Source organism: Pleurodeles waltl, chromosome 6 (genome assembly GCF_031143425.1).
Source record: "Pleurodeles waltl isolate 20211129_DDA chromosome 6, aPleWal1.hap1.20221129, whole genome shotgun sequence".
Taxonomy (NCBI): Eukaryota; Metazoa; Chordata; class Amphibia; order Caudata; family Salamandridae; genus Pleurodeles; species Pleurodeles waltl.
This window is the reverse complement of record NC_090445.1, coordinates 1,525,178,871-1,525,196,327: the sequence shown is the minus strand read 5'-3', so window position 1 is coordinate 1,525,196,327 and position 17,457 is coordinate 1,525,178,871. Positions and strand designations below refer to the sequence as shown.

The following is a 17,457-nucleotide window of genomic DNA, read 5'->3' as shown; positions in this document are numbered from 1 at the left end:
AATACAATTTGGGCCCGCTGATATAAGAGTAGACTGCGTAGCACTTCCCAACAGTTATTCAGGCTGCAGACGTTCAAGGTGAGAAAGCTTATGTCAATGGTAGCCATGACGGTGTGGAAATATTGGGAGTGCAGGTTGCGGAGGAACCACATCCAGACCACTGTGTCTCGCCCACATCAACCCACTGAAGTCTGAGGAGCCTTGAAATGTCCGCTTGGATAGATGGTGTAGGGGTACGGTAGGGGATATTCAGGGGCAACTGTATCAACATTAATATTAGGGGCCTACCACAACTGGTGGTACACCCAAACAAAACAGATTCATTGTGCTGTAACGTATTGTGAGGGTGTGGCTGATTGCCGATGTGTAGCACTGCAATGATATTGCACTTCAAATGTGAATAATTGAGGGTGCCATAATTGACACAGGTAGTGTATCTATGCTCTTCTGGGGAGGCAAGAGGGTTATAGTGCGTATAGAATATAAGTTGGGCAGGTTTGCGTGGAGGGGTCCCGGTGGCGAGGAAGGTTTGCGCCGTATTGTGATGGCAACAGAAGAGTCCGCTATAGTAAGTGACAAGTGACTATGTAGGCTGGCATGAAGATGTGGCAATGACTTTGCAAATGGGGGGGAGCCATGTCTCCATTCAGGGGTCCCCAGTTGAAATGTGTGCCCTCCCACCCCCACTCTGGCGACTACATGTTGAAAGGAGGTGCCCAGCTCATACAGTTTACTAGGAAATGATCACAGAAGGTTATTTGCTGTTTGTGGCATCACCAGCAGAGTAGAGTGTGATCCAGCTCGGGAGCCCTCAGATAGGGAATGTCCTCTTCAGAAGAGAAGATAGGCAGGCCCTCGTCATCTGTAGCCATAGAAGCAGTGCCTAGGTTTGTGCAGAGATGATTTATTCTGGGTTGGGGGAGCTAGTCGTCCGAAATGGTGGTCTTGTGCCTGTTCTGCGGCCCACTAGTGCCAGTCTTAGGCTCAACGTGTTCTGTTGCTGGTTCCCCTTGATGTTGGTCGGCCCAGTCCCAAGCCTCTTTCGGGTCGGTGAAGAAGACGGTGGTTCTCCCAGACATGATAGTTAGTTTGTCGGGCGGAGTGGGAACAGCAGCGAGTATTGGACCCCTGGCTGGCAAAGACGTTGCTTGACATCTAGGAACGAGTAACATTGGCATTGCACTGTTCGGTGTAGTCAGGAAACAGCAATATGGTTTTGTCTTCCATCCATATAGGGCCTGCCCATCTGGCTGCATGAAGTATAGCGTCACAGTCTTTAAAATGCACCGTTTCCAGGGAGTAGAAGGAAGTAAGATCTGATGATGGTCTTAAACCAGGTCTCCAGGTAGGCGAGCGGATCCATGCCCTCAGTTCCATCTGAGAGTCCCAGGATATGGATGTTGCTCCTGCCCCTGTCTCTGTCTTCCAGATGCGCGACTCCCCTCTGCAGATTCCGGATTGCTGACTGAGTGCCTTTGGCAGGGGCTGCAAGGGGGAAAGGGTCTTCTCGACGTATTCTGTCTGCAAGCTTATGGTGGTCGTCTCGTAGAAAGCCGAAATCCACAGCCAGGAAGCCGAATCTGGCCTCCATGGAAACCCTGGAGTGTTCTATAGCCGCCAACACCTTGTCCAATTTGTCCAACGTTGATAGAGCTGGCGTGTCTGCCAGCTGTGGAGTGTCTGAAATCAGGGAGAGTGGGTTTGTAGAAGCCAGTGACTGGGCCACAGCTGCGGACCTCAGTTTGCCCATGTCCGATGGGCTCTTCTCAATATGTGCGGGTCCAAAGCTGAGCACTCCGTGATGCACCTGGGACCTCCCTGTTAGTTGAGCTGAGAGCAGTGGGATCGGGCACTCCTATCTTCGTCTCTGGCCATCCGAACAGTTGTTTAGTGCCATGTCAGTGGGGGGGGGGGCTGCTGATGGGGGGGGTTGGGAGGCCCCAGTTCTATGCAGTATATGCAGGAGCAGTGTACAGGTGCCATCCTGGTCTCCAGTGGTTAGCCACGTGCCTCGATGGCAGAGCCTATGTATGGCTGGGGGTTGGACGAGTTGACACTAGCTGTGCCAACACATTATGGGTCCGAAGGCCTTCCACGATGTTCAGTTAAGGTGTGTTGAGGACCCCCCTGGCCCCTCCAACCTCTGCTGAGTGTGTGCCCTCTCACTTTCGTCAGAGCACTGTTCAATGGCACCGTGGTCAGGAACCACCACAAGCTGCTTGTGTTTGACTTTGGGTTCCTAGGCTTCAAGTGTCCTGCAGTAATGACCAGTGCTGAGAACAGGGGCACAAAGCAAGATGGAGGAGACCCACTACTACACCACCGTGCACTTACAGAGGGGGGGGAATCATCCCCGAAAGGCAGGGGCACTATTTCTAAGCACTGTTTCTTGCCCTGCATCGCAGATGTGCCTCGATTATGGCACCAAGGTGGTGGTTGAGCCTGCAAGGTTGAGTGGTGCCTTGTTCTCCTAGGGGCAGTCCAAGAAGGGTGAGATTGTGACCTGCTCCGCCTCTCCTATTGAATGTCACTCCTGCCCCATGTTGTTTTTGATGACTGGTTTTTAGAAGGGAGGCACGGCGTGGGCCAGCAAGAAAGGCGCATGCCCCGGTAATGGTGCCGATGCGCTATCTGTATTGGGTGAGGTGGTGAAACAGGGGCCCTCTGTCAGCCAATTTAGGCCCCGCTCAGGGGCTGCACCATGACCCGTTCTGCCTGGAGTGAAGGCCATGCTCTATGGGGGGCTCAGAGAGGAGGGACCCACAGCAGAGTTCAGTGGCCACAGAGGTGGAGGGGTGATGTAGTGAGTTGTTAGGGCCCCCTTACGATTAGAACCAGTTGCCATCGGTCTGCCCCTGTGGCTTGATTATCGCATTGATCCTGGGCCACCGGGCACTCAAACGGCAGCTTGGGTATATGAACAGTGATTGTCTTTTCTGCTACTGCAAATGTCGAAACAGCTGCCATGACACCCTCACAGGGAGTGACGAGCTCAGACAGAGAGCCTTTCCAGACAGGGTAGTTGGGCATTGTCCATTGTCCGTATAGGGGTGTTGCGATCCTTGCCTCACAGCTGCGGCCCACTTTAATGATCGGAGGCCGCTGCCATGTTGTCAACTGTCATGAAGCACACGGGCCTTCCATCATCAGACATCCCACAGGTTGGTTTCTGCAGTCCGGTTAATGGGCAGCAGGGCACATGGAGTTGCCCACATGTTTCAGTAGCTCCCCGGTCTTACTTCCAGCCTGGATGGGGGATGACTGTCAGTTGAGTGACCGGAGCACTAGGGAGGTACGTCCACCATCTTGACTGGCTAAGCCACGCCCCATTGAGCAAAGGAACTATGTCCTCTCCTAAAACTATGGGATTTAAATTTTATAGGGACTGTTGCAAACAAATGTCTGTGAGAGACTCCCACGAGGTATGCCCGGTGTTGTGGTTTGGGGCACAACTTCAAGTCTGCAACAAGTGTTGCCTTATGAATTTAAAGGCCTTTTGGAAAAGCTGTACATCACCAAACACCAAAAGAAGTCATGAACATCCCTCGCAAAGTTGAAGCTGTGGTCGGGTTCCTGCTCTCGGACAGTTCCTGCGACAGGTCTTTGTCACTGTGCAAGTCTTCTGGTAAGAAGGGAAAAGCAGAATACAACGAAAGCCAAGCTGTATTGATCCCAACTCTGTCTTTCTCAGCCTAAGAAGTAGAGAGGCCGTCACAGTCTCTCTCGATTTAGCTCCTGGTCACCTGCCGTGGAGCTTATTCTGTAACTGATCCTGATGCATTCTGAGTTTCTAGGTCTATCAGCGACGTTGCAACAGATTGAAACCTTTAAAGAGGCTATATTGCTAATCTCTGGCACTCTTCTTGCTCCCTGTGGTGTACCTTTGATATCCATGGATTCACAGGGGCCTCCAGTTAGGTTACTACCAGTGGGATCGGCCTCGGAGCCGCCTGTGCCTCCTGAACCCATCTCAGAATCTTCTCTGATATCAGAGCTGACTTCCAGTCCATCACCAAAAATCAAGCTGGGCCCTTTGCCATCGACCAACACATTTCCAGACAAGGCCTTGTCCTAATGGTTCTGACTCCGAGAAAAATTCTTCTCGACCCTGAACAAGTTTGCGTCCTGAAGCCAGTATGATGTACCAGATCCTGGTTCAGTCCAACTCAGAGAGAACCATGCTTTTACTTCGTAGCTGCACCAAGTGCTCCAACAGCTTTTCAGTTCCACCTCTGATCACAATGAACCAGCTTTCAGAGCAGACAGTGAAGGTGATGGGAATTATTTTCTTTCATTCCCTTTTGATAATTTATACTTGGATTTGCAGGAGGCCAGTTTGTTTAACACTTTCCCTGGACAATGTGTTGCATTTTCTCCTGGACCATCCACAGAAGGCAGTTCTTCCTTTGCTGTGATCATAAAAGTTGAGTTTGTTAGAATTACAGCTAGAGTACATTGTTAACAGACATTTTGCACCCTGAGCAGGCTTCCCCTGAGGCTTTACTGTTGTTCAATGAAGCCCTGACCAGTACTTAATGGGCACCTTGTCTAAAATGTGCTCCTGTCCACGGGGTAATAGGCAGATAGCCAGGCACCACAGGCTGGCGTTACGTGACCCTGACTTCTTGACGCAGCACCCTCTGTCAGGAAGTCTGTTGGTTCAAGCTTCTACCAACCGGTTGAACGCTAATTCATTCCATACGAACCCCCAGACAGGGTGAATACAGGCAGACAAAAAGAAAAGAAGTACTTGGGAAATGGATGTTTTCATCAGCCAGCCTAGCCCTCCGAACAGTCAATGCCAGCTGTTTGCTGGGATATATTCATACAATTTATAGGAGATCTTGCCTGCAGTTCCTGAGGAATTTTTAGCTGATCTGGGTCGAGGATGGTCAGGATGCAGCCAAACACATTACCTGTTACATTATCTGTTTTGGAGTGGATACTACTGACCGCTTGGACAGAGCTGTTGGCACTAGCGGGTTGCTTCAGTATCACGCTTGAATGAAATCCATAGGCGTTTCTCGTGACATGCAAGGCTCCCTGATGGATATGCTACTTGATGGATCTTGCCTGTTTGGCCAGTGTGGATACGGTGCTGCTTTTGGCCTTCCCTTTGTCACAAGTTTAAGACATTCGGGCTATAATACTGATGTTTCAGCCCAGTTCCTGGGTTTCAGGAGAGTGGCCTTGAGGCCTCTTGGCCACCTTCAACCTGCTCGTTGACTATGCCCTTTGGCATATGTGAGCTCTGCAGTGGAACCGGAATTCTCAGTCAACACAGCACCTGGGCAACCTGTTGGATTCCATCCAGATTTCGGAGGAGACTGCAAAAGACCCCCAGTGGTGCCTACTCAACCCCAATTGGACCAGCAGCATACCCCTCACCATCCCCCACCCAGAGTTGGCAGTGGTGACGGATGCATCATGGCTGGGATGGGGAGGCGATCTTGGGGACGTGGAGATTTCAGAGGAGACTGCACAAGATCTGCAGTGTTGGCTGCTGATTTGCGATTAGGTCAGCTGCAGACTCCTCTCCCATCCCTTCCCAGGGGTTTCAGTAGTGCCCTCTGCCTCGATTCTGGCATGGGGTGGCCACCTGTGGGAGTTGGAGATCAGAGGACTTTGGACTTCAGTTGAGACCCATCTCCACATCAACCATTTGAAGTTGTGGACCAGTCACCTGTCCTTTAAAGAGAGGCTTGTTCAGATTCTTATGAACAACACCACTACCATGTGGTACCATACTAAGGTGGGCCGGGCCGGGTCATGGGTCCTGTGCCAAGAAAGTCACAGTTTGTTGCTAGGGTGTGTGGGTATTTTCCTGATTGTAAACCACCTGGTGGGATCTTTGAACACCAGGGTGGAAAATCTCAGCTGGCAGCGCCTGACAGATCACGAGTGGTGGTTGCATCCTGAAGTGGCACTGGGCACTTTCCAGCACTGGGAAATACCTTGCTAGATCTTTTTAATACCATTGAACATGCAGTCTGAAAATGCTTGCATGCTGGAGCTTCCAAGAAGGCTCTCTCTTGGTGACTCATTCTGGATAGAGCGGAGCACAGGCTAATGCATGCCTTTCCACCTCTGCCTCTCCTGCCTCAATCTCTGAAGAGGAATTGGAACAACCGCACACAAGTTATCCTAGTAGATCCAGATGGGGCAAGGAGAGTGTGGCGCTTGAAATTTCTGAGTCTAAGTGTCTGTCCTCCAATCAGGCTACCTGCTTCTAGAGAATCTTCTGTTGCAGCAGCAGAGCAGTGTTCTAAACCCAAACTTGCACAATCTGCATCTCCCTACATTGAGATTGTGCAGCAGCAGTCAACTGTATTCAGGTTTCCTCCTGAAGTTGTGGATGTCATCCTTGCTGGCAGGTGTCCCTCTACAAAGTCTGTAGGCTGAGCACTGGGACAAGTATGTAGATTAGTGCGGCAGCCACAAATTGGACCAGATTCAGTCCAAACTGTCGGATGTCTTGTTTGTTTGTTTGCTTATCTCTGGCCCAGCAAGGACTTGCAGTGGGCATCAATAAACGTTATTTATTGGTTCTTTCATTGTGTTACCGTTTGCTGGCCCCTCTGTCCTTGTTCACATCACCAGTTGTGATGACGTTTATAAAGGTTTTGACCATTATGTTTTCTCCCAAGCCCTTTATGATGCCACAGGGGGAACTCAATTTGGTCCTCGCTTTCCTCATGTGCACTCCCTTCAAACCAGAGAACTGCTGCCCTCTAAATCTCCTGAATCTGAAGACTGTGCTCCATATGACAATAACTTCAGTTGTTCACATGAGTGAACTCCAAGCTCTCTCGGTGCGGTGGTGTTAAAGCACCTTTTACCCAGATAAAGTGGTATTGAGGACCCAGGCAGCCTTTTTGCCAAAGGTCATAACTTCTTTTCTCATTGGACAATCCATCACTCTCCCAGTGTTCTTTGCTCTGGCTCACCGCTAGAAAGACGAGTATGGGCTCCATCATCTTGACCCATAGAAAGGCTTGAGCTTTTACCTCGATTACACCAATGACCATTTGGTGTGCCATCGGCTTTTTGTGGAGTTTTCTGGGGCAAAGAAAGGCAAGGCAGTGCAGAAAATGACTCTGTCAAAGTGGAAAGTCCTCTGCATTAAGATTTAGTGTGCATTTGGGTTATAACGAGGCTCAAGATTGACAGAGGGCACATTTTACCAGGGCCAAGGCTGCTACTACTGCATTGGCACGCAGAGTACCTGTTCTTGTTATCTGTCAGGCTGCGCTGTGAGCATCAGTGCACATATTCATGAAGCACTACTGCCTTGACAGCCAAGTCCGATGGGAAGGGCACTTCGCCCATTTGGTCTGCCAGAACTCTCTGATCTGAGCAATTCTGTACTAATTGAGTATCTTTCCTACAGGTGAGGAATCTGCAGTTGGAAGTATCCATCTCTCAGCCCACACAGTCGTAAATAAATAATTCCTTTATTCATGTTAGAGGTCTCTAATTCAAAATTCTGCCTCTGCACTAGTAGGACACGTCTCTAAGAGTCATGACTCAGTCTCCACTCAATCAAAGATTCAGTACTGTTATTTTTTCCAATATGTAGTCTAGAAAAATACATTTCCATTTTAAAACTTAAAATTATCAGATTTTGATATGCAGAAGCCCTGTATAATCCCATACTGTGTTTGGTGTCACTGCCAGATTTATTTATCATATTACTTTAGATCTACACTTTGAAAACATTTTGAGCACATCCTAGTTCATTCACTCTATGCTAGAACATCGTCGCTGTTAACATTAATCCCAGCCAGGGGTGTAACTTTTTGTGTTTTAACAACTACATTTTACAAACTACCCCTTTATATGAGTGCCACATTTTCGTATTTTACGTATCATAATTAAGTTTTATTTTACTGTCATATTTCCAAGGCCAAATTGTGTTTATTTTTATAGGTTGTATTTCTATTCTGTACACTTATTCACAGCTGATATTGTAGAGTATTGCAGCATTTGTATAACAACTTACACATTCCACAAAAGGCCCAAAGCGTTACCAAGTGGTAGGGAATGAGTTTAACCTGTTTACTGTGCATGTTGATAGAGTGTAGGTTTACCGTGTCTCATAGGTGGAAGGCCTTGAGTGTTACGCATGAGGTTCAGACGTTTGTCTTATGGTCTGGTTGTGCTTAAGCATGGAGTGACATAGAAAGTGGCTTAACAGAGAGTAACTATAACGTGGTATCTTCCTCTACTCTGACCTGCGAATGATCTTGTCTTCTAGTTTGGAACAGATCAGTGATTTGTTTTGTTTCAGGTTACTTTGGCAAGTTTGAAATGAGTTATTCAAATAATTATGTAAATTATATGCCATCAGAGGTATATTTAAATTGAGCTGCTTAGCGTCAAAACTGTGTTCGTTAGATCCTGTTCTCTATAATAGGGGTTGGTTAAACCGTGTAAGATTTCGTTTTAGCATGGTATTTGTTTTAGGTCGTAAACTTTTAGTTTTTCCTACTAGAGTGTGTTTCTTCTAAAGGTTTTATGTTTGGAATACATGACTGTTATGCTCTTATTTTATTGTTGGAGTCTATTCAAAGCCTTAAAGTTTAGAAACTCTTTCAAGGCATCCCAGCCTAGCCAGGATGCAGCTCTTGAAACGCCCCAATGCAAGTTCCAAAACAAATCCAGAGCTAGCCAGGATGCGAATGTTGAGGTTTCCCATGCTAGCTATTAACACTGAAAGCCAACCCGCTCCACGTGCAAGCTGACTCGTCAGATTCCAGCTGCTAGTAATTAGCCCTGCTTACCCATCCGTTTGACCCCTCCCCCCTTTTTACTGCTGGCAGTGTTTCTTCCGAGATGTGGAACTATTCTATTAAACTATATTCTTTAACACCTTTCGTATTTTTTCTTCAGGAAGTTTCAGTTTTGGGAGTTGACGTTCAGGAGCAGGTCTTTCCTCTACAAACAGGTACAGTTCTCAGGTGCTATTTGTCTTTATCACAGAATAAATGCTTGAAGATGTCATGTATGCATAGTAGTTGTAAGGAGGGGGTGAACAAAAATTCTCTTCAAAATGTGTTAGTTATTGTCATACTTCACATCTCCTGGCAAGCAGAACTGTAGCCTCAGTAGCCGGTGTGTGCAGTTAATTCTAACACCCTGACACATTTTCTTTACAAGTCTCTTGTTTTCTGCTCGATGCTGAGGATTACTCTTGTATCATCTGGATGAATGTACAAGAAGTGACGCACTCCCACACAGACCTTTCACGCATTGAGCGTGCATCCTTGGATAAGGGCAACCAGGATAAGTGCAACTCCTGTTTGGGCCCTCAGGACCTGAAAAAGCCCAAGGGTTATAATCTGCGTCCTTCTACACTGCTGCGGCTTCTCACACCACCCCTCTCACGTGCACCCCATCCAGTACACCATACCACACCAAGGCCATTGCAATGCATTCTGCAAATCACACTCTGTGTACTCTTATGGCCATCTCGTCCGCAACCACCCACATTACACTATTCACTCTTGTTTAAACGTGCCCAGCAGTGCACATGCTGTTGATAACCCCAAGTGCTTCACCACCGATACTCAGTATAGGCTTTTCATTACAGGAACCTAGCTCCCTTGTTCCACCACTTTTACCCTAGACGTCCACTTCCCACAAGGTTACACTGTGAGATGTAAAGTGTTTGCGTTATCATAACTGTAACTTCTGTAGCAGTTTTTCTGCTTATGCTAACCATGAAAACAGGTGGGGCCTATAGAGAACATGTAAAGTCTTGTTTTCATGACTGGCCCTTGAAGTGAGACATTAGTGATTAGCTTACTCAATGGCGAGTGTTTACATTTCGGATTCTATTTAAACCTTGTTTGAAGGGTTTTGCATAGTTTCTTGTGATTTCAGAGTTCTGCACCTCTGCCACATCTTTGTTTCAATTTTACCACATGGTTTCCTTTGCAGCCCATATATAAAAACTTATGAATTTATATCTTGTTCTGCTTATGGTCATTTGGGGGGTGCTGATGATGGTGGCTCCCCTTGTAGCCAGTCTACGATTCACAAATATATATATTTCTTTTGTTGATTTTTTTGTTGATACACATTTGTAGACTTCGAATAGCCATATGAGCAGGTGTTTTTAGTTACAGCATCCAACACACCATCAACACAAATGGACGCAGAGGGAGAGTCACAGTTGTTAATGCATTCTGTTTCCCGTGCGGCTTCCTAGATGCCCTCAAGACTCGTCAGATCTTACCCCTTCTTACAACACCAAACCTGGATCAGGACAGTCTCATAAACAATTGCTTAATCATGCTTCCACAGTGTATAGAAAAGATGCTTAGGTAAGCCTTTGCTACTCAGCTTCATGACAGAATCAATCACAATGCCTTCCACATAACTACCAGTCCTACTTCAGTTCCATTTGTAGCACATAGACATCAGACATCCAAGCTGTTGTTGACATTCCGAAGACAACAGGCATCGGCAACACTTTACCATTGTTACACTCGATCTATCTGCTTGCTTTTGACACTGTCGACCACCAAAAACACCTCAAAACTCCAGAAATCCAAATTGCAGTAAAACGCTCTATCCTAAAATGCTTGAAGTTGCACCAGTCTGCCAGAGGTCCAGGGCTCACCCCAAAGGCTCTATACTCATACCAGCAGTCTTCAACCTCTTCATGGACCCTGGGAACATTGCTGTTTGACATAATAATGATAATCCATGAGTATGTGGTTGACATCAATATAAACTTGCAGTTGTATTTCCTGCCTCAGATCAGCAGAGGAGGAGGGTTGAAATCCTTTAGAGGGCATCATTTTAGAGAACATGTGCCATTAAAGCCCTCAGATAACAGGCCGGGCAAACATTTGAACTTCTAGAAATTGCCTTCATGGACAGTAAGTTTATACGCCAATGGTGAGTCACTAGATTTGGCCACAATACTACTGCTTATGACTCCTCCGTACTGGGCTCGGTCAAGGCAGATCCACAAGACGGATGTGTCTCCGGGGCAAGGGAAAGCAGATGCTCCTGCTCTGGACATCTGGAGGGCAGCTCCATTTCCTTTTTACTTTTATTACCGGTTGCATGTGTCTGACATTTAGTGGGTAATGTAAGCAAAGCTTGAGCCTGACGGGCTGAATGTGTAGCTCTAGCTTGGCCATTGTCCCAAAACCCTGACCTGTTACTGTTAAGTCAGGGAGAGGCATATATATATTTTAACATAGCTTCTTGCCTTCCCTTATGCTTAACATTTTTCGAGAATGACATTTTCACAGTTTTTACATATAAAGGAGCAGATTGAATAGCATCTGTTTAACTTAATGCACCGATTTAGTTTAAGAAATAATAGACCTCAGAGCATAGTACTTTAGTGATGAAGGGACAAAGGAGATATTTTTCCAGTGGCCAAGATGTTCATCCAGTGGCTCAATGGCATAAATTGTAACTATGAAAAATGATTCAAATCCAAGCTAACCCACGTGATTAAATTGTGTAAACAAATCACTTTACTGCACTGTACTTCATTTTGATAGAGCCCTAATTCTGAGGTCACCTAAAGAAACTCCGTTCGGGATGTGAGCTAGTTAAAAAAATCCCACTTGATGTTATTCAATATAGTCTTATAAGCCTGCTGCTGAGGGCCATACTGGTTGTTAAAGTCCCTCACCCAGAGTTATACCCTCGAGCCACAGACGCGGACCTATGATGAGGAAGAGGGCCTTTAACAATTGGTATTTAGAACATTCCATCCACTGAGGGTAGAATGTTCTCAATTAAAGAGAGAGAACCAGATAGAAAAACATGGGAATATTGGAGCAAAAGTCTTATACCAGACCTTATTAGCTCTAAGTCACTTTATTGTTTACAGTGGAGCTCCCAACATTCCAATGTTCTATTAGGCAATAATGTTGGCTCCACATACAACAATAATATTGACCACATATACAGCTCCCGTGACAAAGTGCCATATCTTGGTTCACTCATGGCATTGTTGTCGGGGCACTGGAGGTGGAGAAAAGTTCATGTTTAAAAACTATTACTTTTATCACGTATAGAAACAGTAATATTATTGAATGGACTACAGTGAAACCCAGGTGTCCAAGAGAGAATCTGCTCTTAATCTGAAAGAATCTTTATCCTGTTTTACATGACATTTGCTGCATCACTTACTTGCAAAATCTTTATTGCGTTAAGGCTCTTGAATCTAAGCCAGATCCATTGCTCAGCTCGCCTTATTATTGTCATGACTTGCCAACCTTATAGGGACCTTGGGTATTCCACTGTATGAGGACCATGTGTTATTGTGGCTGACAATTGAAGACTTACCATTATTCTTCACTGTGGAAATGTGGCGCAAACATCTCTAAAGTTACTTTTCTGCTAGTCAATACTGTTCCTATTTCTCTTCCTCTGCCTCAGTGCACACTTTCCATTGTTGTTCTGGTGTGAGTACGATCAGTCCCCAGCCGGGATTACTTTGGGTCTGCCTGCACTGTGCAGTAGGACGGTGCAGAGAATCAGGAAACTTAGAGCCCTGAAACTGGTGATGACCCTTCAAAATTCACACACCCTGGCCCCTTCTGGTACACTGTAGCAAGAACCAGCAACTCAAAATTATAAACGCACAATGTTGGTTTTAGCATTAGTGCCAATCAAAAACGTCACTGGTCCTCTGGTAACTTGCTGTTGTTGCACACTTGGACAGGAAAAGAGTTGACTCCTGAGGAAATCGAACGAGAAACGGAGAAGAGTACAGAGAGGTCGATACACTGGGCTTGATGTACAAAGGATCCTAGTAAGAAATCGTAAATTGCATCAACTAATGATTTGCAATTTGTGATTAGGAATCTATGAAAATGGATTCAGGTATAAGTGAGTACAGTTTGCACACCAACTTCTACCGAATGCATTAGTATTTTGTGAGCCAACCTATGTATTAAAACAGTAGTTCTCAAACAGTGTGCAGTGGCACCCGGGTGGGCCACCAAAACCAGCCAGGGGTGCCACAGTTGCAGTTGGTTAGCAAAGTCCATTATGATTACACCGGCCTCTGGAGTCCAGGCCGGGTGCGCTGCGTGTGCGCCTGCTAGGTGGTACGTTTGCTGCCTCTTAGCAACACACTGGCAAGGAGGAGGCATTAAAGCAGGCAGTCTTCCAGTAACTCTGTCCAACGAGCTTTGGTGGTAGTTACATCTTTATCACGTCCACCAACAACTTTCCATCCCATAGCATTAGGAGATCAACCACCCACTGTTCAACCTGCTCTAGTAAGAGTCACAGCGCGTTTTAACAACCAGTGCCATACATTGAGTGGGCGCGAGTCTCTCACTGCCGGGGGAGCTGAGGGTAGGGCTGTCCTACACCCACTACCCAATTAGTACCGTTCGTTAGTCAATGACCTCTATCAGGCAGCCACACTACCAGTTGCCTATATGGGGCGTAATTCCCAGTTTTATTTTTAATAATATACCATACCTGTATCCTTCTTCCGGTTCTTCATGCTTTATTTAATTTATTGGATCTAACTCCTTTTATGTTCATCTTTATATTGAGAAAAACACTTGAACTAGTTATTGGCTATACTGGATTCTTTTCATAAATCTGCCCAAAATGCGGTAGAATAAGAGCGCTAATTAGTGAACTCCATTGTGAAAGAACGCAAAAACAACACAGACGTGCATAATAGATGCTGATAAAACGGTCATGGGTTGGTGCTTAGTGCGGAGAGATACTCACTGTCTTTTTGTTTACCTGATGGGAACTAGTGAACCTTTTAGATGCATCCTCAAACATAGGATTAGATGGGCCCACGTATCTGTTACCAGCACTGGCCAGCTAAAAGTGACCTAGCTTGCTGTCTCGCTGGCCCATGTCACCATGCCCAAAGGTGTGACCCTGCACCACGATCGCAGCCACACAAACTACAGCCACCAGTGTTAGCCCACACGCCAACTGGAAAGTGACAGCCCAATCCACTAGCAAACCCCTCTGTAATGGGAGCCCCCCCCCCAAAGAAGGCACAGTACGCCAGTGAGGAACCTCGCGGAATTACATTTGTCCCATTGAGGAGTACTTGTGTGGGTGGGGCACCTTTACACCATGTTTCTTACAGTATTTTAATACACCATAGGGAGTGCTGTTTTTAATCTGTGTTTTTTTCTTTCTGCGTGGAGTGATTGTCAACAGCTTAATCAACACCATCATCACCTCCATAGAAAGGCGGTCTGACCTTCGCAGCTATCACAGCGGGCTGGTTGCCAGTTCGTATGACATTGCTGCATGTGTGTGTTTGACTTTCATCAGCTACTTTGGAGGTAACGGGCACGAGCCTTAGTGGTTAGGTTAAGGGACCGCGATCATGGGAATTGGCTCTGTAGTTCCTGCACTACCCCATTTCATGACTAGCCAATAAGATGTGCACTTCCCTGAAAAGGCTAGCGTGCACCATCCAGCCAGAGTTTGCACCATACCTAAGGCGCATCCAGCCTTTTCAAATACAAGGTTTCTTTTTATGTTTGGGTAGTTCCTTCATGGTTGTTGGGGCCACACCACTCCACACACTCGGAGTGACATAGATGGAAACGTGAAGCCCAGCTATTCTCCAGTTTACATTGGTAAGAGATGTTGCCTTAAGTGGAGGGGACATCTTGCATTTGATAATTGTGATTATTGAATAGAAAGCCACTGATTGCACCCCAGCTGGCCTACGCCTCGGGTTTCTTAAATTAGGTGTTTTATGTTTAATTACAATTGTGGCTGAAATAACGTAAATTTGTTGTATATTTTAAGATTTTGATTTCGCATGATCACTTGCTTATAAGATACAAATTGAGTCCTTGTTGATTATTTTTCTGTGGGTACAACATGGTCCGGACAGTAGTGGGTTTTACTATGTAGGATAGTTTATTGAGTGATTTTGTACTATTCCATATAATGTTTCATGTACTTTACACCTTCCATTAGGTTAGAAATGACATTTGTAGAACGCAATTAAAAAAATATTGGCACTCCATCTAAAGTTTTCAGTCACGTAAATATCTGGTCTCCTTTGGCATAATGGTGACCAGATAGGCATTGTAACCTTCACCAATTTACAAAGGACTGCCTTGGGTAAAGGTGCATTCTCAATTGGTCCTACTCAAACTTGTATTAATTGACAGTGCCCAACTCCTGGGGGCCAATTGTCACAAAGACTTGAAAGAAAAGAGAGCTAATCAAATGAGAGAAGCATCCTCTTTCAATGTATAGGTTTCTGAAAAATGTTACTTCTGTAATCAATGGCTTGGTGCAGTGGTTCCCGATCTGTGCACCACCGCACCCCGGTGACCCTGGCTGGTTTTGGCTGGATGTGTCCAGCTCCACACTGAGCGTGCACGAACAGCAAATAGATGCCGTCACTGCATGGCCGGAGGGCACACAAATAGTGTGAAAAGAGAGAAGATGTATCCTTGCATTGCACGCACTATTCCCCCACACCGTCATCCCAATTATTTTTCAGCCATTAAAATGGAAGTACTGCCAAGGCCGGGCTTACATCACTCCTGCCACCTCCCGAGCCCACCACCTTCCAAAAAAAGTAATGTAATAGGGAGCTGTGGCCAACAGACAATTGATCAAGGGAACCGTGGGTCAAAAAAGTTTGGGAACCACTGTGTTAAAAGGTAAGTTCACAAAAAAACACATAAATAGTAGGTCACAGATCAACCTACCTCTTTAACATGAGTGAGGTAGGTCGCAAATTTAAAACCAACTACCATTGGTTAGAATCACAGGCATGATGGTGTGTTGAGGTTAACGGACCACTCACACACAGAGGACCAGGAATAGAAGTTGAGACCCCAAACATGGTCCCAACGCCTAGAGGTACAGCATCTTAGATTTGAGAAAACTGCCCTCACCCACTAGTAGTGGCACGCTTCATCATAGGGCGATGCTAACGCATTCCCACGCTAGCCAATGTAAGGAATGGCGCAAAAGGGAGGGGAAACAAATAACAGACCAACAAGTGGGGATCAAACATGCACAGAACACCTCATTCATAGTCCTACACGGAGTTAAGGTTGGCAGATGGGCGGCACCGGTCACTTAATGAGTGTGTGACTACAGGGAGGTGCTCCCACCGACCTCCCGTTTTGGAGATTGACAATGATAATTTGGCAGTCCTAAGTGTGTGTACTAAAAGACAGGGGCACAGGTTAACCAAAAGGCATATTTGGCCTCAATTTGAATACACTAGAGGTAGGGTATGAAATATGAATTGAAGGGGATCAATGGTCCTGTTAAATGCCAAGTGACCCTTAGGGGCCACAGAAACAGCCGAAACATGTTGACTTTTGAGTGGCTATGACCTTTGAAGGGCTGTTTGGGGTGTAGGGGTGATTATGTCCCCATTTCTCTTTTAGTCCTATCTGGTACCGAGTGAGTTAGCAAGTGTGGAGGAAAACGAAGGGTGCAGCGCCATCTAGCGGTACATTTTAGCACAACAGGTTTATTTCATTAGTTGAACATAATCCCAATCTTAATTGAATTTATGGGGGGAAATCAAGGGGCAGCTATGGTTGGAAAAACAAGTTGGTAGGTTGGTAAAATTGTGTATTTTTTATTACATTTCTACACTGCTTTCACTTTTCCTTAATCAGTGTCACTAATACTTGTATTTGTGAAGCGCAAGCTTGCCCATGGTGCAGCCTGGCAGCAGGGATTTAAGTGGGATGAAAAATGTGGGGGTTCTCAATAAGGGATGTGGAATATGCAAATAAAACCATGGATGAACATGTAAAGGCGTTTTCTGTGATTCCTGTAGTGTGCCATCTGACCAGTATTTTGGTGCCTCTCAGCCTTTTTAATTGCATTCAGACATATAACATTATAACTGACATACACCTAAAACCAGCCAGCGCTTTTGACTTTGTCATTGCTTGTAGGCTATTTAGGACAAATGAGTAACCACAGTAATGTGTTGTAAATAATGAATGTTGAAAATGTTTCGATTATGAAACTGTGAAATTGTGGCCTAAACGTTACTGAGGCCTGTGGAAGGAGAGCGGTCTTCAGAATGTCTCCTCTAATGCTCACTCTATCGAGAGGCAGCCTTTGCTAAGGAAGTACCCTGGGCAAACCAATTTTACTGCCAATCTTCACCATCTTCCTCTCTGCGCTCCTGTAAGTGCTATACACAACATGAGTTACTTGGAAGGGATCAACATCATTTATGCAGTACACGGAGATAAAGAACAGGCACATGCAGCCTAGAACAAAAAGGCATTGTTAAAAGCAACATTGTAGGTAATTCCGGTGCCCCCCCTCCTTGAAATTAGACGGCCAGGGCCTTTGCCAAGCTCGCCCATGCCAAAAACCGGCCCTGACTCTATGTTAGACATGCACGCCCCTTTTCTCTCCACATCTCGCCTATCTGCATGTTTTAACCTCATTTCTTTAGCACATTCTTATCACTTTATCCTG

The 17,457-nt window shown here is 45.9% G+C and overlaps 1 protein-coding gene across 2 annotated transcripts in view; it reads left to right on the top strand.

The window, feature by feature from the left end:
• Positions 1–17,457, top strand: part of PUSL1 (pseudouridine synthase like 1) — a 433,096-nt gene that overhangs the window by 363,999 nt on the left and 51,640 nt on the right. For both annotated transcript variants that reach the window (XM_069241083.1, XM_069241082.1), the window contains exon 6: positions 8,893–8,947. In XM_069241083.1, coding sequence (XP_069097184.1) covers positions 8,893–8,947 — 55 coding nt within the window. The remainder of the gene's footprint in view (positions 1–8,892; positions 8,948–17,457) is intronic.